Below are 22,271 nucleotides of genomic sequence, written 5' to 3' on the forward strand. Positions count from 1 at the left end.
ACTTTTTTGGGCACATGAGGAGATTCAGTATATCCACTGGATTCTCTCAAATTTTGGAAACTATTCTGACAGGATGCATTAACCTGGGTTGGGAATTGACCTGCTCTTGACCACCTGAACCTTTGAGCATGGGGAACATGGCTCTGTCCATCACAGGTTTTTCACTTTCTTCCATCCAGACTATCTTCAGCGTGTTGTTTCAGGAAGTCTGGGTGTATTGTCAAGGACGCCTGGTTCCCTAGCCATCCCCTTTTCTCTCTTCTACCTTGTAGGAGAAGCTATAGATGCTTGAAACCTGGGACATTCAAACTTCAGAATACTTGCCCCACTGCCATCTGACTCCTGAACCAATCACCTATTTCGCATCCCTTTCCTGGAGGTGTTGCCAAATACTGTTACTCTTAAATCTACTTCATTGGTTATTCTGTTTGTTGAACTTTAATATTATTTTGCACTCCTCAGCTTTCAAAACTACAATCTTGCCCTTATATTTATCATTGGTGTGTGTATACTACTTACTCTGATTGATTAAGTAATATTTGCTTGATGGATGCTGCTTAATTTGCCAACCACCTCAGTTTATGGAAGAATATTCATGAAATCTGAAAATAATTAGTATTTGTTGAAATAGAAAATGTAGTATAATGTCAAATGAAATCCAATGATCGATTTCCTGCTTCTGCAATACATATAAATACGGATTAGTTTAATTAGGATAATGATCTGACAAATCGACAGTTTTTAAATAGTTTGGAAGTGTGTGTTCTGTGATATGATTTCCTTTGTAAATCTAATGGTGAAATTGTTTGAATACAAGTTTGTTGTGTTGGTACCACCTGTGCCAACTAGGTCTTTTGTTTCGTGGAACAAGTGTTTACTACAAAACTTGCTTGTCAACAATTATACTTATCTGGATGTGAAGAAAACAATAAGTTAGACCTAAATTCAAAGATAATTTAATTTCTAGTAGTAACATCCTTGGTTTTTGATACTCAGAAAGTTATTGAGAACTTGGAACAGTGGTGCATGGTAGTCTGCATTCTTTATGCCACATCTGACTTGGCAGTCTTGCTCTGAAACGTTGTTACAATTGGGAAAACTGGAACTTTGTACTTCTATGCTTATTTTTTTATGGTGTGTGAGATTTTTTTTAATCTTTAAGTTGGTGCATATTGCATAGCATTTAATTTATGAATTCCTGAATTATTTTCCTTGTTGGCAAGTTATACATTTCAGTTTTTCTGCTCTTTTCCTAGGAAGTACGCTACAACTATTATCAGTCCTACAGAAAAGACTGGAATTGCTTTATGAATGAGGATTGTTCTGGAAATGTAAATAGTGGTACTTCCGTGAGCGCATTGGAAAAGTGCGATGGAGCAGAGCAGCGTTCTGTTAAACTGTTTAGTTTTGGTCAATCCAGTAAAAAAGTTAAAAAGAAAATCCGTGTCAAAGCAAGGTTTGAGCAATTGGAGTTGCAACTGCCTCGTGATGTCGCAACCATTACCAGTAAAACGCCAATTTCAAACACTGACCATTCACCATCCAGTAATTTTGCAAAGTTGCCAAATGTAACAGATGAGCCTCCGGCCTGTGATTCAGGAGCCGCTTTCACCAAGTCATCTGTTCCAAACTCGGAGAGATTATTAACTAACTTATCAAATTGCGGTACTGAACAAGAGAAGCAAGAAGATAAACACGTTTCATCGCCATCATTTGAATCTAAAACCATCTCTAGCATTCCAAGTGTTGTGAAGACTGAGCCAACGGGTGTAACAGCGTTTAGTCCAGCCACTTCAACCTCATGTACAGCAGTGCCGGCTTTTGCCAAAACCGATGAACACCAGTTCTTCAGAAACCTTGGCTTTAGTTTTGCTGGTTCCACAGTAACTAAGTCCTCTGAATCGCCACATCCACAAAATCATTCCAGTACTTCTATCTTCAGTTTGGGACCAGTTAACCCCACGGTCACTCCCTGTGCTTCCCACTCATCAATGTTGTCCAATAACTCTGCAATTGGAAACACGGCCTATAAGAACTTGGCCACCAAAACGGGAAATGAACAAGTTCTGTTAGCATCAAGTTTCAGATCTGACAAGGCAAGTGAATGTTCTTCCACAAGCAGCACAGTCACAAGTTTGACCAATGTATTTCACAATAAAATTGCTCCTGACTCGTCTGGTAAAAATGAACCCCATGACATTGGGCAAAGTATCACTTCAGCTGCTGATAGTGGCAAAGGCCATTCAGTTGGAACAGCATGTGCTCTTTCCATGGCAAAAACCACAGAAGAATGTTCACAGAAAAACTCACCAAAATCACCTTTTAGCTTAAATACATTGGGACCTTTATGTGATCAAAGCATGACAATACCAATAAGCTCAATATTCAGTTCTGAAACTAATAACTCTGAGTCTTTATTTACCAGAGTTTCTAAGCTATTTTCCGAAAAATCAACTAAATCTTCAAGAAACTGGATAAGTTCATCTGCCATTGATTCGGCTGTTGCAAGTGGTGATGCATCTATATTCTTTAAGCAAATTCAGGCTAATAGTGATGTTCCAAATGTGAAAGTTTTGTCTCATGCCGATTCCTCTGTTTTTAAATTTAAGGAGCCAGGTACTGTCACAGCGGCTTCATCTATGTTTAATTCCTCCTCTTCCTCACTGTTTTCCGGTAGCTTTATGCCAGCTCAAAGAAAAAAGGCATCAAATTATTCCATTCGCTCCTCTGAACTGTCTTCAGATTGCTCCGCGAAATATTCAACTGGTTCCATTCCTGTGGCGTCAACAACCTGTTTCAGTCAACAACCCTTGGCAGCAAGTCAGCACCAAAACATTGTTAAACCATTCAGTTTAGTTGAAGTGAAGAAAGAAATTGAGATACCGATAGGTGCTGAACCATTTAAACTTAATAATTCATCTGGCATTAAGAAGGAAGATTTGCTACCAGTAGTGAGTGAACTTCAGAGTATTGATGAAACATCAACCAATGCCAGTTTTGAAAACTGCAAACCTAAAATAGCACCACAAGTTGAAAATGGGATAAATTGTAAACCAGTGGTACTTAATAAGACAAAATCACCTAGCTCTACACGTGTAGATTTCCTGAAAGAATTCTCCTCAGCAATCCATCAACAGGAAATCAGTATTGCACAGCATTGTTTGAATGTTGGAATTCGAACCTGCAAAGTAAAGGAAACTGCAACATCCGAAGCTCCCAGAAGTACACAACAATCTAGAAAGGATGACGAATCGGATCCTGGTTTGCAACTGAGTAACGTGATACCTTCACTTGAAGTTTCTTCAGAGAAATCGTCCAATAATGTTGAAGAAAGAAGAAAAGAATCACCTGTGTTCTGTGATCAAATCGATGATGTACAAGAGTTGCGTTTTTCTAAAAATCTTGGCTACACTGGAGTGCACCAGAGTTCTGCAACCTCCAGTGACATTTCTCCAGAACATGAAAGCGCCATGATTAGTTCAGAAGGACGATTAGATTTAAAGCTTCAAAATCTTTCACACAGCAATGATTCTACACGTGTCCCACACTGTACTGCATCTAAAAAAAGCAGTTTTGGGTTCACTGATAATGTTAACACAAAAGCAGAAGCTATCCAGAAAGCAGCAACCGATTCCCCACTTGCCACTGCTGCTCCTGGTTTACGCCCTGTTTTTGCTTTTGGTGCTGGTTTGAGTTTCCAATTCAAACTAGGAGCATGTGACCAAAAAGGGGAAAGGAGCAATAGTGAAGGAGATTGTAAAACTGGAGCCGAACCAATGTTCCCATTCCCCCCACCAGTTGATCATCGACCTAGAGCAATAACTACAGAAGACACTCTCTTTTCTAACCGAGGAAAGTTATATTACTTAGAAAAATCATCCTTGCAGTGGATGGAACGAGGATTTGGTGAAATTAGAATTTTACAGTGTAAAACAAGAAATCTGCCACGACTGGTGATGTGGAACTCTGCTAATAAATGCTGTGCCAATCATTGGATCACTAATGACCTGGAGTTGAAAGAATCAAAGAACTACGATCATAACTGGACTTGGAGTGCGCTGGATTATTCAGAGAGGAAGGCTACCTATTTAGATTATGCTGTGCATTTTAAGTTAAAAGAAACTGCTCAAATGTTCAAAGTGGTTTTTGAAAATGTACAAAGTGCAACTGAGACGCCCGAATCATCAGAAAACAACTTGAGCTGTTCTGCAGAAAACACCTCAAAATATGATCACAGTGGGAGTGTTTCCTTTGCTGTGGCACCTGATTTGAAAGAGGAAGGAAAACCTTTGCACGGTAAATCTTACAGAATGTGTTCTACAATACAGCAAATACTACAATGCATTTTTAACCACTGATTATTTTTTCCGGAAACTAGTCCATTCATTTGGACAAAATCACTATAGCCCCCCCCCCCCCCCCCCCCCCCCCCCCAAACGAATGTCCCACTAAAAGTGTGTGTGGCGCCTAAGCTGGGTGAGGCAGCTGATCTCGAACTCTGCCTCATCGGCACTTCCAAGCCAATCACCAGGTCAAATTTGCCTTCTGCGGCCGGGACTCTGGAACTGGGGCCCAGATGGAGCCGGCAGCTTCATTCCCACAGCCGACTTCCCCAGACGGCTTTGTGGGCCGGTTTCCCAGCTCCCCAAGTTTGTGACCTTTGCCCGGCAAAACTCATAATACGGCAAGTCTCTGGAACCAAAGGGTGCTGCTGGGTGGATCTGTACAGCATAATATTTCTCCCAATTGGGCTGTAGTTGCCAATATCAGTGTGTTTTAATTGAGGTACAAAAACGAATTACATTCTCAACCTTTTAACAGCCATCTGGTTTTATTTGAACAAGCTATACAAATCCATCGGACCCTCAAACCTTATCTGTTGCATCTAGTGCTCACAAAGTGGCCTCCTCTGCATCATGAGGACCACGCGATCTTTTCGCAGAACATCTGCACTTTGTGAGCGAAGGCATCCTGAGCTTCCTGCTGCAAATCATTTCAACTCCCCTTCAAATTCTCACAATGAATTGAATTGAATAGTTACATGTGACAGTGAAGTTCTTTTCTTGCATGACGTGCCAAGGTATGCAAACGAACCACCCACAAGGGGCGCTTACAAAGTCACAAATCCCCCCCCCCCCGGCCCAGCCCGTGCCAGTTCCCCCTTTGTTCTCCCTCCCCTCACGGTAGTCCCCCCCCAGCTGGGTTCCTTCCCTTGGCAGCGCTGTCCTCACTTCCACGTGGTCCGTCCTCGTCCGTCGATCGGCGGCCCCATCGACGCCGCGCTGACCTCTCCACTATCGCTGCTGGGTCCTCTCCGGATGCATCCGTGGCGCCGACCCAGCCACGGGCTCCGACCTCGGCCATGGGCTCCACCGACCCAGGCCCAGGTCTCCTACCCGCGGGCGCTCTGACTTTGCCGGCCACGGGCTCCTGCCCCCCGGGGGGCTCCAACCTCTTCAACTCCACAGCCCGCCAGCCCAATGACCTGTCTGTCCTCCACCCTCTCCACTGCCACAGTGAGGACAAGCACAGACTAGCAGAACAGCAACGCGTAACCCACGTGGGTAGCCCACAGCCCAACGGATAAATGTTACATTTTCCACTTTCGGGCAATCCACACCTCGTATGTTCTGTTTCTCTATCTCCTGTTTGCTATTGTAGGGCCTGTACCACAATCCCATTAGAGTGTTTGCACCTTTCATATTTTTAAACTTCACCCTTATCATCAATGGAAGAACCCTCCAATATCTCTTCGAGTGCCTCTGTGATGGTCTTCCTGATTAGTAGTGCAACTCCTCCCTCTCCTGTTGCCTTCCTCTCGATCACATCTGAAACATTGAAACCCTGGAACCTTGAGGACCCTCCAATATATCCTCTCACAACAATTTTACTGCAGTTGCTACACCTTCGTAGTCCTAAGCATCAACTCAGTCTAAGTTCATCTGCTTTCTCCGCAATACTCCTTGCATTGGAATAAACACTTCAGCCCATCAGTGTCACCATATTCCTTCACCTTACCTTGCATGTTCTTCCTTTTGAGATTTACTGGTCCTAACCTCTACCTTCCCATTCCCATTTCTGATTTAGCACTCTGCTTCCCATCTAGTTAAACTCTCCCGAGTAATACTTGTGTACCTCCCTGCAAGGATATTGGTCCCCTTCCAGTTCAGATGCAACCTGTCCCTCTAATACAGGTCACCTTTGCCCCAGAAGAGGGGTCAGAGGAAGAACATACAAACTCCACACAGACAGCACCCATAGTCGGGATCGAACCCGGATCTGTGGTGCCTCTGAAGTAGCATGTCTACCACTGCACCACTGTGTTTATATATAAAAAGTTGATTTGAGATTAAGCAGATTGAAAACAATAGAATATTTTTGTCTGAAGATGGGTCTCGACCTGAAACATCACAAATTCCTTCTCTCCAGTGATGCTGCCTGTCCCGCTGAGTTACTCCAGCATTTTGTATCTACCTTTGATTTAGACCAGCATCTGCAGTTCTTTCCTATACAGAATATTTTTGAGACTGTTCTCAATACTTTTTCTGAGAAGATGTTCTCATCAAAATTAACTTCACTGAATTTACTATTTTGTACGATTACATTTTAAGCAATTTCTTCACTTATAGCATTTTATCCTTAATATCATTATTTCTTCCTTTGCCTCAATCAGCTGTTTGTCGGGGGTGATTCTGATAGTGCAAGGCATTTTTTCTACATTTCCTTCTCTCACCTTGCCCTTCGAGAGCAGAAGAAGTGGAAATGTCTGATTTTTGTCTTCAGCTTTGACCTCACTTAGAGACTACTCTTGCCCAGTTAAATTGAGCAAAGATGGGGAATAAACACAGATACCCCTGAGACCTTGAGCTCAGTTACACACTGAATAAACTGCAGTGTGGGATGAATTCCAAATAGTTTTTTTCAAAAATTCTGGTGATGACTAAACAAAAAAAGTAACTGCGTTCAGATGACTAATTGTCATTATTTCCAAATAGAAGATAGAAACATAGACAATAGGTGCAGGAGTATTCCATTCAATATGATCATGGCTGATCATCCAAAATCAGTATCCCGTTCCTGCTTGTTCCCTACATCCCTTGATTCTGTTAGCCCTGAGAGCTAAATCTAACTCTCTCTCTTGAAAACATCCAGTGAATTGGCCTCCACTGCCTTCTTAGGCAGAGAATTCCACAGATAACCTTGCATGTCTACACTGAAAAATGTGTCCAATTACAGTTTATTGAAACCATTGATCAGGACAAGAAGTGACCTAATGTTTTGTGATTTTTATTTATCTTGGTTCGTATGAACAGAAGATGAAGATGTGGTCATGCTGAGTGAAGTTACACCAACTCCAGAGCAGAGAGCTCTTGCCTTAAAATTGCTTCTTCCCCCAACGTTCTTCTGTTACAAGAATAAGCCAGGCTATTATAGCAGCGATGATGAAGGTATGGTCAAATTGTACTCTTGTTATTTCCAAATCAATGCAAAAATAATCAAATAAATTATTCATGGGATTGTTCACTTTTGAGAAAATGACATCTATGTCTTCATTCTACCCCCACAAAAAGAGTAAAACTTCACACATGGCAAATCCATTTTTCTCTCCAGTTGTACATATTAGTGTTTTGAGGAAAGGAAGAATATCTTGTCCAAATGGATTTGAGAACCTGTTGATCTTGGAAATCCACATAGTTCCCTCCAGAGTGTAATTTGTACTTTTATATATACTGATATTAGTTGGATTTCTTCCTTGGGATGAAGAGGAGGTATATACATCGAGCCTCTCTGGATTCCATAGTTATCAGAGGAAATTAACGACATGAAAGGATGCAGCGATGTTTGTACTGATCGAAAAATAGTTCCCCAGCATAATACTACCTTCCAGCAAAGGCCCTTAACTCTGCTGGTCACAAGCACTTCATAAATACGGTGAGGCTAGATCATAAGGTCATAAGGAATAGTAGAATTAGGCCATTCGGCCCATCAATCCACTCTCCCATTCAATCATGGCTGATCTGTCTCTCCCTCCTAACCGCATTCTCCTGCCTTTTCCCCATAACATCTAACACCTGCAGATGTCATACTTAAAGAACTTAATGAGATACTTAATGAACTCTGAAGAAGGGTCTCAACCAGAAACGTCACCCATTCCTTCTCTCGAGAGATGCTGCCTGTCACGCTGAGTTATTCCAGCATTTTGTGTCTTCGATCTAAACCAGCATCTGCAGTTCCTTCCTACACATTCACGCACATATACTCTGATGTCTGTCTGTTCATCCTCACTCTTAAGTAACCTCCCTTTATTGTGTACTCCCTGACCCATTTAATGTCCCGAAACGCATTTGTCAGCATTCATAATAACTGACCAGAACATCTAGTCTTTCTGAAATGTAAAGCTTTCCTTCTTGTTGACAACCACATAACTAATTTTCTATCATTTGAAAGCATTTGTCTTGTCCCTCTACATTTATGATTCAATCATTACATTCTACCACTGGAAGCATGGGACTGAATATGGAGCCCCATGGAATCCCTTGGGTAACAGCTTGTAGTTGCAAAAAAAATAACATTCTTTAATTACAGTTTACATCCTATCACTGAACCAGCTTTAGATTCATTTTGCCATTCTCCTTGGTTAGTATGAGCTTGTGCTTTTTCAACCAACTTGCCAAGTGCAACCCAGTCAAAAGCTTTCTCATACGCATAGCTCATTGTGAAGAATAATTTGTATTCCACCCCTATTCTGTGTATTTTGAGATGGTGGTTTAACCCATTGTCGGACCTGAAGACTGATAGAGGAGAGGCAGGAAGCAATTGATGTTGGGCAAATGGATGGCTTGGTGGTGGTCTGCTCCTTCACTGCATATCCTGGGCTTCTGTGTGCTCCCCACAAATGAACTTGAGATACTTAATGAACATAATGAGATACTTAAATTCTGAAGAAGGGTCCCGACCCGAAACATCACCCATTCTTTCTCTCCAGAGATGCTGCCTGTCCTGCTGAGTTACTTCAGCTTTTTGTGTCTATCTTCGGTTTAAACCAACATCTGCAGTTCCTTCCTACATATGAGACACTTAATACCAGACCACTCAATTTTGAGTGCTCCTCAGTGGGTATGTTGTACTTTTTTAAGACTTAAGAACACTCTTTACTCATTTTAGTCCAGCCTTTGCCACTACAGAACTTGGAATAAAGCATCTGCTTCTGGAGTCTGTTATTGGCCACATGTGACATGACCTGCCTATTGGAACCAACTATTACAATTAGGGCCTTAATATTGACCAGGGAGAGGGTGATGACATGGAGTAAATGTGTGGTGAAAGTCATATATTGAATGTACCATGAGATGTATGAAAACCACGTTGAGATTGGTATAGCAGCTTTTGTTGTTCGTTAGTTGACATTTGCTGTTTTCAACTTCTGTCGGTCAAGTGTAGCAGTGCAGCAAAATTGAACAATGATCTCTGAGTGGACTCAACAGACAATAGGTGCAGGAGTAGGCCATTCGGCCTTTCGAGCCAGCACAGCCATTCAATATGATCATGGCTGATCATCTATCATCAGTACCCCGTTCCTGTCTTCTCGCCATACCCCCCAACTCTGCTATTTTAAGAGCTCTATCTAACATGTGTTAAGGACTAAGTCGTAGACAAGGTGTTCTTCTAAGTGTTTCTTCCATCAGGCATTGACTGTCTTTGTCCATATGTCCTCTCTGAGGCTGAGTTCCAGAAGGGCGTGACACCAATGAAGCATCTGAGGAGGTCATAGTTATGAGAAACTTAGTGATTCCCTGTGCTATTTCCTAACCACTGTCTATTCTTTGTGTCACAGATTATCTGCTGGACTAAAGGTTTCGGATGGCTTTAGAGCAGTTCCTTTAATCTGCATTGTAAGACCATTAGACATAGGAACAGAATTAGACCACTTGGTCCATTGAGTCTTCTCCACCATTCAATCATGGCTGATCTATTTTTTTTCCTCCCAACCCAATTCACCTGCCTTCTCCCCACAATCCTTTGAAGCCCTTACTAATCAAAAACCTATCAATATCAGTTTCAAAAACACCCATCTTTTGCTGAGGGAACAGTATGTTGAGCAAAGAGTTCAGGCTATTTATTGCCTTCTCTTTCTCCCCCCCCCCCCCCCCCCGGCGTGTGAGTGGATGCCAGTCTCTCAATATTCTGCAGGAATGTAGATGAATATCCGGGTTTGTCTCCACAGCTCTATGTGGCAAAGACACAGATTCACCACCCTCTGACTAAAGAGATTCCTCCTCATCTCCTTCCTAAAAGAACGCCCTTTCATTCTGAGGCTATGAAGGGGACTTTTTTCACCTTCCATCACAGTGAGGAATGTGGAGGAGTCACTGGTGGATGTTTATGTTAAAGTGTATTTTGTGTGTTCTGTTGCTTTTCATTAGTATGACAGCATGGCAAATCAAATTCCTCGTTTATGTTGCAAAACATACTTGGCTAATAAAGTATGATTATGACTATGATGATATCTAGACCTAGCCTCTCCCACTAGTGGAAACATCCCCACCACACCCACTCTATCCTTGTGGTATAGTTTGGTAAGGTCTGAATAGCTTGAGAGATGTTAAATGATTTAAATACTTTCTCATTTGCTATGTTTATCACCTCCAGTATTTCCCCAAAGCTACAACAATTGCATTAATCCCCTCTTGTTGTGAAGCAAGTGTTCATTAGACATGTCTACCATCCCCACACAAGTCCGCTGTGTGGTCTGCAACAGGCCCAACTCCTTTCATTATTATCTAATCAGGAACAATGTCAATAGAATGACTGAACCTTTTGCATTGTTGTAATTCAAATATCCACAAATAAAATCCCTTGCATAGTCGACGCTACCCCTTGCTACAAAATACATATTTGTGAACATATTTTGACATTATCAATATTTGTGATATTTAATCTTTTCAACAGATGAGAATTTTGAGACTGCAATAAGGAAGCTTGGTGGAAAGCTTTATCCTAACCAGATTTAATATTTTTAATGCCTTCTCTTGGTAAGTTTAATCTTCATCAACTAAAGCCCTTTGTTGCTGTGATTTATTTTGCAGAGATCCCGGGGAAGATGTAGGGTTATAGTCAATGGCAAGAAGGTCAGGTTTTCCTTTTATGGGTTCAGAGAAGGATTTCTGCTTCTCACAGACCAACTGATCTCCACGAAGGAAAGAGAAACGTTTATCTTTGATGCCTCGTGTTCCAAACTCTCAGTGGATTCTTTGTTTAGGAAGGAATTGTACATTGTTTGAGTTGTCACGGAGAAATACATGGTGGCTCCCGGGTGGCAGGTTAGGTTAGCTGGTCATTATCATTCACTCAATGTGCATATTAACAAAGGCCATGAAATCGGATTCCAGAATGATATCTTCAAACAATAATTTAATGTTCTGTGTTACTGTGGAGGACTCCTGCAGTACTTAACGGAGCAGATCTTGATATTTGTGGTTGTCTGTCGTCTGCTGCACAACTTTGTATGCTTAAGGGTGTATTCTACACTGGGGGGGGGGGGGGGATCTGAGGCGGAAAGGCTGAGAGACTGGATGAAAGGGTGGGAAGGGGAGGAGGAGCAGCCAGGAAAATAACGGAAAACACCAACTCATCCAACTGCTCTACTCGAAATTCACTAAATTTTTCAACATAGCAATATGTCCCATTTTTTGTCTAATTTTTGATTATCACAACATTAGAATGGCAACAATTCTAAAATAAGTGGACTGATCCTAAATGTTTAAGTAAAGCATCCCAAACACCATGTACACATTACCAAATGATCTGTCCTTGCAGTGCTACTTCAGCTTGACTGCATGATAGCAGCTTGACTGGTGTAGGTTGGTAGCCTCTTCAGCAATTAGACTTTGAATGCAATCAAGCAGTTCTGCTCCAAGGCAGCCAGGTTTTGGATTGCACCTTTTTTTGGTGTGAATGACGATGATCTGGGCTTGCTGGCTTGTCTTAATTTCGTGACAGGCAGCTGCTAGATTATCGACAATGTAGAAGCCATTTGTATGTTGGTGGCAATAGCTGAACTTCCACTGAGCATCCAAATGTCTGGTTGCTTGTGTTGGATTGGAAGCTATAACATTTGTAATCTTGTGCTGCATTGTGTTGGCCTCTGCGTGCAGAGTTGCCTATGAATTCTCCTGCATTCACAAACTGACTGATTGAAGATAATGTTAACTCTGTTTGTCTCCACAGAATCTGCCAGCACAACTGAATTCCTAGCATTTTCAGTTTTATTTGGTACTCACCGAAGATAACGTTGATTTTGTATGGTATTTCATATGAACATAAATGGGACCAAATGCCCATGGAGCCAGCTACATATTCATTAAAATCAAGAGTGAACTAAGTTAGTTTAGTAACTCTAGTTTCATGTTTACTTTGGAATTCGCAGTGCCAAAAAAAACTATTGATTGCAGTCTTGAACATATAGATATACTGTTTAATTTGAATAATCAATACAGATTTATAAGAATCTAATGTATATTTACTAATTTTATTGAATGAATTAAAATGAACCATAGAGAGTGCCTGAAAACAGTATGAAATGGATCTGAAAAATATTCACTTTGCTATTCATAGATGTAAGTTTCATTTCTTTTTTTGGTATTGCAGTCTTTGGCTGTGTATATTGGTATTCTGCAACTGACTTTACTTGCAGATGTGCATAGGCAACACACACACTTAATATCAGTTATATTTTGGAGGCATGCAAAACCATTGTGCTACACAATAAGTTACGTCATGGGATTGCTGGCTGAAGAGCAAGAATAGATAAATGAGCACGTGAGATTAGTTGCAGATGAGTGGGTGGCTCACATTGGGGTAAAATTGATCTGCTTACATCTCTCATTTTTGGATTTAAGAGGACGGGTTTTGCTCCAAACCAGCATTTTGTCGATTAGATGGCTCTGATTTGACTTGCCAACCTAGTTGAAAGTCTGTGATTGAAGTTGCCAAAAAAAACTTACCATAAAATGTAAGATGAGGACTGATTCGTGGATGTGCAGTCTTGGTGATTTCCCCCAATCTATTACCACGCAAATCACTATTAAAGTACACCTAAACTTGCATCTATTCTGCAACTGAATGGAAGCTAAATGTACCATTTTTTGGAATTAAAGCATATTCTGGAGTTAGAAAACCTAAACTATGTTAAGTGAGGACAATGGTACAACATGTAGTCATAACAATAATAGTTATGTGTAGGAAAGAGCTGCAGATGCTGGTTTAAATTGAAGGTAGACACAATGCTGGAGTAACTCAGCGGACAGGCAGCATCTCTGGAGAGAAGGAATGGGTGAGGTTTTGGGTTGAGACCGTCTTCAGACTAAATAATAGCTATGGTACATATCTTGCAAGAATCTGTCACTATTAATTATTTTTGCACCAGCATTTCTTTGGGAAGGGAGCGGGAGGGTGCTGGAAAGTAATCCTCACGACTATCAAATGCTTTTGAGCCTTGTAGATTGAGTTACATTTTAAGTAGACATTGCAGTTCATTCCTATAAGTTTATGCAGCAAATCAATTCTGCATTAATTGTTACCATCACTGTATTTCTAACTTAACTGGTCTGTAATGCTAAACTTATTTTTTTTGATTAAAAATCACTTGGGAACCAGTATCTCCTGTTTTATATATATATATATCTATATATATTTTAAATAATCTGTCGTCCTTCTGTTGCCTAGCAGACTGGCTAGAGTGGACGTGGAGAGGATGTTTCCACTTGTGGGAGAGTCTAGGACTAGAGGTCATAGCCTCAGAACTAAATGACGTTCTTTTAGGAAGGAGATGAGGAGAATTTTCTTTAGTCAGAGGGTGGTGAATCTGGAATTATTTGCCACAGAAGGCTGTGTAGGCCAAGTCGGTGGATATTTTTAAGGCAGAGATACTTGATTAGTACGGGTGTCAGAGGTTATGGGGAGAAGGCGGGAGAACAGGATTAGGAGGGAGAGATAGATCAGTCGTAATTAAATGGCAGAGTAGACTTGATGGACCTTGTGGCCTTATTCTGCTCCTATCACTTGTGACTGCTCAGAAAAATTGCGAATAGCTGGTATCTCAGATGAGCACTTGAACCAGCAAGCTATCAAAGGCAACAAACCAAATGCTGTTAAATGCAATTAGTAAGATAGGTACTGGATTTGTGTGAACGAGTTTGTGCATTATGACTGTTTTGTTCCTTTGGTCAAACTGGTAGATACTGCGGTAATATGTTCAAGAAGGAACTGCAGATGCTGGAAAATCGAAGGTACACAAAAATGCTGGAGAAACTCAGCGGGTGCAGCAGCATCTATGGAGCGAAGGAAATAGGCAATGTTTCGGGCCGAAATACTGCGGTAATACGGTATTACCTTGGTGACTGATGGTAAAATGCTTATGGGGCCTTTTCACGGGGCGAGTTGACGCAAGATGTCACCAGAGTGAAGAGGTCGTGGTCCAGCACGAGTCTCGCACGATATAACGGGGGTAGATAAAGAGTTCCCACGGTACTCGGCATTTCTGTTATTTGTGCGAGTGACTTGTCCGTTTCCCGAGCTTTCGCGTTAAATCTTGAATGAACATCGTGAACTACACGTGACACAAATGATGTAACTTTTTTTTTCACACACTATATATATCCTCCCTTGGTTGAATTGGCTCATTTGGAGACATGTTTTACTGTGTATGTGGGAGACACAGATGGACTGAGCACAGTACCTCGGTCTTACTGTGTGTGGGAGAGGGGGAGAAAGAGACGTACACTCACAGAGGCAGAGTCTCTCAGCCTGTGTAAGAGGGAGGGAGAGAGAGAGAGGCACACACAAGGTGGATGTGAAATCTCACCTGCCTGTTTCAGTGACAGACACCCGCCGCCAGTAAATGAAGACACCCCCATCTGTCTCCCCCTCCTCTCCCTCGACTCCCCCACCTTTCCCTCCCAACTCCAGTCCCGTCCCGACCCCCTGGGAAACTGAATAGAGCAACAATATAGATATAGAAACTGAAACAATATAGAAACTGAATAGCGCAACATGGCAAAAACATCTCTGACACGCTTTACCCCCTTTCTTTGAGATTTTCTGGGAGCCATCTCTGCAAGTGTTCCTGTTAAAAAGATTATCCAACAATGACAATTAGGTGGGACGTCCTCGAAGGACACATGTTCCCTTGTCGATATTGAGGCCACCTTTTTTACTCACCTTCTGTCCCCTCTGTCCAGCTTCCGGGTTTACCGTTCGCAGGAGTTCCCACGCGCTATATCTCTAAAATCTGAAGTTAGGTAATGTCTAAAGGAACTGCAGACGCTGGTTAATGCTGGTTAATACGCACAGAAGGACACACAATGTTGGTGTAACTCAGCAGGTAAGTCAGATCTGGGAAGAAAAACATAAAAAGCTGGAGTAAGTCAGCGGGTCAGGCAGCATCTCTGGAGAAAAAGAATAGGTGACGATTCGAATCGGAGCCTTCTTCAGACAGCCTAATCGGAATTGAGTCTGAAGATGTGTCTCGTCCCGAAACATCAGCTTTTTTTCTCCAGAGATGCTGCTTGACTCGCTGAGTTACTCCAGCTTTTTGTGTCTGTCTTCGGTTTAAACCAGCATGTGCAGTTCATTCCTTACACGGGTCTCTGTACAACATTGATTGGTAGCGTTCCGGACCCCTGGACCCGAGGACTCCGACCTGTATCTCTCAAAGAAGTACATGTGAAAAATTTCTCACGGACCATAAAAATGCGTAACCTTTCAGTAAAGTCCCTTTTAAAGTCCCTTTTAAAGATTATAGTTATTTTCTTGAATCTCATTAACATAACTCATGAATAAGTTGATGTCCATATGCGGATGCAAATCTTTATTTTTATTTATTTTTTAAATTCAATCCCACAGAAGATAATTTTTACTCACCTTCTGTCCCCTCTGTCCAGCTTCCGGGTTCACCGTTCGCAGGAGTTCCCACGGTACCCGCAAGAGTTATTACGGATATCGCACTGGCCACTACGTTCATATAATGTTGCAATACTCAACCACAAGTGTACAAGTCAATCTTGGAGAAATTCAAACTTTCTTGAATTTTCTCCCGAGTGACCAAGTTACACGACTACCTGCCGTTAGCGCTACGGTGGTCCACGGTGGTCCACGAATGCCGTACTGTTATCGCACGAGGTTCCCACGATGTTAAACTCCGGTTAACTCTTGCGTCGTCGCCCCGTGAAAAGGCCGCTTTAATAGGAGCTTGGAGTTATAAACCAACAATTTATCACTTAAAGGCACAGCCTTTGTAGATTATGATACCACATGGTTCCATGTACTATTGCAACATTAAAAAAACATTTAGATAGGTACATGGATATGTTTAGAGGGCTATGGGTCAAATGCAGGTGGCTACAACTAGTCTAGTATCATGTCCCAGCAAAAAAACATTTTACTGGAAATTGCATTTAAATCCAGATTTGCCTTTATCTAGTATCAAAGACATGCACATAATAGGAACAAGATTAGGCCATCAGGCTACATCTTAACTACCTCATTCTGAATTCACTCGGGGGCAGATAATGATAGAGGACATTCCTATGCACTACCCTCGGAAGAAATATCTGCATACATTCCAGTAGAATGGTTTGAGTGTCAGTGTTAACAGTCAAGTTCAAACAACAAACATCATTAAAATGGATGTTATTATTAAATCAGGGATCCTAACTATTAAGACACAAAATGGAGTAATTCAGCAGGACAGGCAGCATCTCTGGATAGAAGGAATGGGTGACGTTTCGGGTCGAGACCCTTCTTCAGAATGCTGAGTTACTCCAGCATTTTGTGTCTATCTTCAGTTTAAACCAGCAGTTTTGTCCTACAACAATCCAAAATATTAAGATTGTTTAAAATATACATGAACTAACAATCTTTAAAAGTAATACTTGAAATTATCTCAGTGTGGTCTGAAAAGCTAACCACATGTGTGGGAAGGAACTGCAGATGCTGGTTTAAATCAGACACTAAATGCTGGAGTAACTCAGCAGGACAGGCAGCCTCTGGAGTGAAGACCCTTCTTCAGATTTATCTGTCTGTTCAACAAACAGCTAACAATGCCCTGTTTCCTTTGTCATCATTACTTTTTTGCATATCCTTCATTCATTGTTCTATATATCGCCACATAATTGTCTATATCTCTCGTTTCCCTTTCCCGTGACTTTCAGACTGAAGAAGGGTCTTGACCCGAAACGTCACCCATTCCTTCTCTCCAGAGATGTTGCCTGCCCCGCTGAGTTACTCCAGCATTTTGTGTCTACGGTTTAAACCAGCATCTGCAGTTCTTTCCTACACACTTTTAATTTACGTGTTTTGAGATGTTGCATAGGCAAATAATAATTTTTGCTGTGAACCATGTAGGTTTAAAGAGAGGGAAGAAACCAGCTGAAAGGGAATATGGGAACTTGGTAAATGAAAAGGGAACATGGGAATCAGGACCTGAATGGGAAAACAGGCTAAGAAGTAGAACCTCGGTAATTTAACAGGGAGCTTGACAAAGATTTTCCGGTGATGCAGGTGCTAAACTATTGTGATTTCTGAACAATCAGATTGTGAAATACTAGAATTTTACCACAAATTATTTTTTATTTTAATGAAGAGCCTCAAGCTTGAAACTCGGTTTCTCTTTCTACAGTTGCTGCCTGACCTGCTGAACGATTCTAGGATTTTCTGTGTTCATTTCAGATCTGGATGATTTTCTAAATGCGTTTTCAATCAGCTTTAACTAATGCTGAATTTTTGCAAATAATATTATTGATAATTGATAGCAGCAGGCTGCACACCAGTTTGCATAATTGAGCTTATTCGATTCATCAATTGAAGGATATTATTGTACAAGTCTAAGGATACCTCAAAGTGGAAAGGTAATGAAAGTGGAATGTCCAGCCACAGGCCCGGTGGACGGTAGCATCGGGAACTCGCGGGTCCCTGGTGAGAGACCGCTTTTCGGAGCTCCCCGCAACGGCGGCTTCTCCCTTAACGGCTGCGGACCTTGCCAGCTCCCGCCGGGGGCTCCAACATCAAGGCCCGGAGCGGGGCATTCCATCGCCCGGCGTGGTCTTAATGGCCGCGTGACTTGCCATCGCCCACTGGGGGCTTTAACATCGGGAGAAGAATGGAGAGCAGGGGAGAGACGAGACTTTGCCTTCCATCACAGTGAGGAGGAGATTCACTGTGATGGATGTTTGTGTGAACTGTGTTGGTGTGTGTCTTGGTTCTTTTGTTGAATGACTGCAGAAACCAAATTTTGTTTGAACTTCATTTGAGTTTCAAATGACAATAAACGGTAGTGTATTGTATTGTAGATAAGGTGATTAAAAAAGTATACACAATACTCTACTTTGGAAATTGGATGAACGCAAATTGGAGGAACAGCATCTCATATTTCGCTTCAGCAGCTTACAGGCCAGTGGCATCAATATTGATTTTTGTCACTTCAAGTAAGCCCGGCATTCCCCCTCTATCATTCCCCACCCAAGTTGCACCAGCTTCTTGTTTTGATCCAACGAACATCTAACAATGGTTGTTTCCTTTATCATCGTTACTTTCTTGCATATCTTTCATTCATTGTTCTTTATCTCTCCACATCATGCGCCATCGAGTGTGGCAGCCTCATCAGCAGTTGTCTGTCCTTTCATCCTTTTAGTTATTTTTAGTCTGTCAAAAAGTTTGTTTTTGGAGGTCTTAGTCTTTTTTATGTGTGGGGGAGGGGGGAAACCCTCTTTCTCAGTCACTACCTGGTCGAGGATATGTCTTTTCTTCGAGCCGCATCTTCGCCCGCTCTTCGAGGGCTACCATCTGGATTGGCGCAGCCTTTCCTGCCGGAGATCGGCCAGAGCTTCAACGGCGGCACAGCACTGAATTCCATCTCTGAGCGGGCCATGCCTAATCTGGATCGCCGTGTGGAGCTCCGGACGGCCTGCCGACTTTAACACCGTGGAGCTGTGTTCTGCGGTGCTTCCATCCGCGGGCGGCACTGACTCTTAACATCGTGGAGCCTGGGATCCTTCGCCGAGGATCGCAGTATTGGAGTTCCGCCCAGCTCGGCCTGTCGACTTCTGAAGCTGCGGTCTCTGGTCGGAAGCGGTCGATTCGGAAACTCCAAGCCACTGAGAGTGTTCTTCCGTTCCGACGTCGGAGTTTCACCATCCTGGCGAGAGGGCTTGAAACATCGGGCCGCCGTTGTGGCGACTGCGGAGGCCTCAATAGGCCCTGACATGAGGAAGTGGACTGAACTTTGTTGCCTTCCCTCACTGTGGGAAACATTAATTCTGCTGTGGGGGATGTTTTATGATAAATTCTATAGTGTTGTGTTTATCTTATTTGTTTGCTGCATGGTAACTCAAATTTCACTGCACCAATTGATGTTTGTGACAATAAATGTCCTTTGTCCTTTGTCATCGCTTATATCTCTCGTTAACCTTTTCCCTAGCTAGTCTGAAGAAGGGTCTCGACCCGAAAGGTCACCCATTCCTTCTCTCCAGTGTTGCTGCCTGTCCTGCTGAGTTATCCCAGCTTTTTGTGTCTATCTTTGGTTTAAACCAGCATCTGCAGTTCCTTCCAACACACTCGACTTTGTTAGCTTGGACATAGTATTTGAAGGGAAGGAGGTTATTGCACATCTTTGCAAAACATTGGTTAGGCCACAGCTGGTATTGTGACCAGTTCAGGTACCATAGGAACAAAGTGTTTGCACTGGTGCAAATGAGATTCAACGATTTGTTGTTCATGATGGAGTGTTTAGTTTAGTGTATTATCACGTATACCGAGGTACCGTGAAAAGCTTTTGGTGCATTCTAACCGGTTAGCGGAAAGACAATACATGATTTCAATCGAGCCATTCACAGTGTACAGAGACTTCATAGAGCAGAGACTTGCGGTCCCAAATCAAGCAGTGATGCATCCCGATAAAAATGCTTTCTACATCGCATCTGTGGAGGTTGGTGAGAGCTGTAGGGGACATGCCGAACTTCCTAAGCCTTCGAAGGAAGTAGAGGTGTTGGTGTGCTTTCTTGGCTGTTGCTTCAATATGGGTGGTCCAGGAGAAGTTGTTGGAGATATTTACCAGTAGATGTCGTCAATGCAAACTGGGGCATGTGTACCCCTTCGCTTCCTGAAGTCGATCACTATCTCCCTTGTCTTGGTGACATTGAGAGAAAGATTATTGTCTCGACACGAGGTTCTCAATCTCCTTCCTGTACTCCGTCTCATCATTATTATCTGGTCCACAATGGTGATGTTGTCTGCAAACTTGCAGGCTGCACAGCGATGGGTGTACAAGGAGCAATGAAGGGGACTGAGAACGCATCCTTGTGGAGTACCAGTGATGAGGATTATCATGGAGGGTGATTTGTCCCCTATCCTCACTGATTGGGGTCTGTTGGTCAGGAAGTTGAGGATCCAGTTGGGTGGCTGTTATCTGGAATACAGTGGGTGAAGGAGTGGTGGATGCAGGTACTCTCATATCTACGAGATATCTAGACAAGCACATAAATCATCAAGACAAGAAGCTTATGGACAAAATGCTAGTAAATGGAATTAATGTGGATGAATGCTTTATGGTCAGCATGGATGTGGTGGACTGAAGCGTGGCATGAATCAAATGTTGAGGCTCCCTCTAGAAACCCCCTTGGCCCTGGAGGGTCTTCATTGCCATGGCACAGGACATCCGAGTTGTAGATAATATAAGCCGGCAGCCTCTTTAAGTCTCTCAATAAACATAGGAGAACAGTCCCTGGGTTCTGGAAGAACTAGTGGGGTGATTTCCAACTATTCAACATTCTTTAGTAGCTTCTAGTTGTTGGCAACTGTGAGTAAGACAACCAGTATTACCAGCTGAGCAGCTTGACATAACATGAAGGCGAGGAACAATGCTATTTACAGACGAGGTAGTGGAGCGTCATCTTTTTATTTTGCTTTTAGAAACACTGGAAGATATTTTGTTTCAATAGCAAACAAATGGGGATTGAGGAATTTCTAGCCCTTCATGCTTTAATGATTGTAGTTGATATGTCTCTCATTATTGCTCCTCTTTACTGCACAGAGTTTTGTTTCCTTTGCCTAAAAAAGGACATATTAGCATTGGAACCAGTCCAAAGGAGATTCACTGGGCTGATGGCTGGGGTGAGGGAATTGTCTTGTCAAGAGAGGCTGAATAGTTTGGGCCTGTATTCTTTGGAGTAAAGCAGAATGAGAGGGGATGCTATTAAAACACATAAGATCTGAAGGGGCCTCGACAAGGAAGATGTTGAGATGTAAAGATGCAAATAAATTTATTTTCACCAAGGGTAAGTGAATCTTGAATTCTCAACCCAAGATGTTTGCAGAGGTTTCATTATTAGCAGGTGAAGATGATGCATGTTTGAAAGCCCAAGGAATTGGGGACAATGGGAACCTGGCTCAGAAGAGGAGTTGAAGTTGGTAGAGATCAGCCATGTTCATATTAAATGGTGGGGCAAGATCGCGGGGCCAGGGGACCTTAGCCTATTTCTATATTCGTGTCATTTTGTGTTCTCACTGAAACCTCTCACCGGAAACACATTTGGTCATTGAATTTCAGGAATGAAATTCATGAATTTCAATGGCTGATACTTAAAAAAAATGCATAACTTGGTTGATCATATAAGTGTTGTCAAGCCTTTTATGTTGAATGTTTTACCATTATTAGAGCTATATTTAACTGAAGTGCACTCCAGACATCTGCAATAAAATGCAACTTAAGAGGAAATAAATCTTTATTAATAATTTGAGCGATATAAATTGTATAATAACCAGTTCTAAAAGAGATATATCTGGAAACAATAATAGATTAAAGTTCCTTCATCTGACAACACACACTGTTCTTCCAGCAATAACTATTTGGAAGCTGGAGCATTCATTATGAAATGTGTGGTTTACAGGACCATCAAAGGTTAAGGGAACAGGTTCCTTGATGTTGAAATTTCCCTGATATTTAAAATCATTATTATATAATCAAAATGCATGCTGCTTTTGTTCTACAATATTAAAATGATCTTAAAATGTTTAAAGTATGATTCACAATATTTATCAGAATATTTCTCTAAAGGTTCTCTGTAGTTCAACAAAAGAGATTTAGTTATGATAACTGAATAGGCTCGTACAATTAACTAATGTTTTGAAAGATAAGAATTTGACTTTATAATCTACATTCCCTGCAGTGAAGTTGGGTTTTGTTGACTTCAGACGTTTTATCATGTATCTTCCTTTAT

General features: G+C 42.0%; 1 protein-coding gene across 2 annotated transcripts in view; it reads left to right on the plus strand.

Moving 5' to 3' along the window:
* LOC116971831 overlaps positions 1 to 13,656 on the plus strand; it is a 35,427-nt gene extending 21,771 nt beyond the window's left edge. For both annotated transcript variants that reach the window (XM_033018981.1, XM_033018991.1), the window contains 4 exons: positions 1,257 to 4,296; positions 7,314 to 7,448; positions 10,951 to 11,033; positions 12,229 to 13,656. In XM_033018981.1, the coding sequence (XP_032874872.1) occupies positions 1,257 to 4,296; positions 7,314 to 7,448; positions 10,951 to 11,012 (3,237 nt within the window). In that variant the 3' untranslated portion in view covers positions 11,013 to 11,033; positions 12,229 to 13,656. The remainder of the gene's footprint in view (positions 1 to 1,256; positions 4,297 to 7,313; positions 7,449 to 10,950; positions 11,034 to 12,228) is intronic.
* The last annotated feature ends 8,615 nt before the right edge of the window (positions 13,657 to 22,271 follow it).

This window comes from Amblyraja radiata, chromosome 1, assembly GCF_010909765.2.
Source record: "Amblyraja radiata isolate CabotCenter1 chromosome 1, sAmbRad1.1.pri, whole genome shotgun sequence".
In the NCBI taxonomy this organism is placed as follows: domain Eukaryota; kingdom Metazoa; phylum Chordata; class Chondrichthyes; order Rajiformes; family Rajidae; genus Amblyraja; species Amblyraja radiata.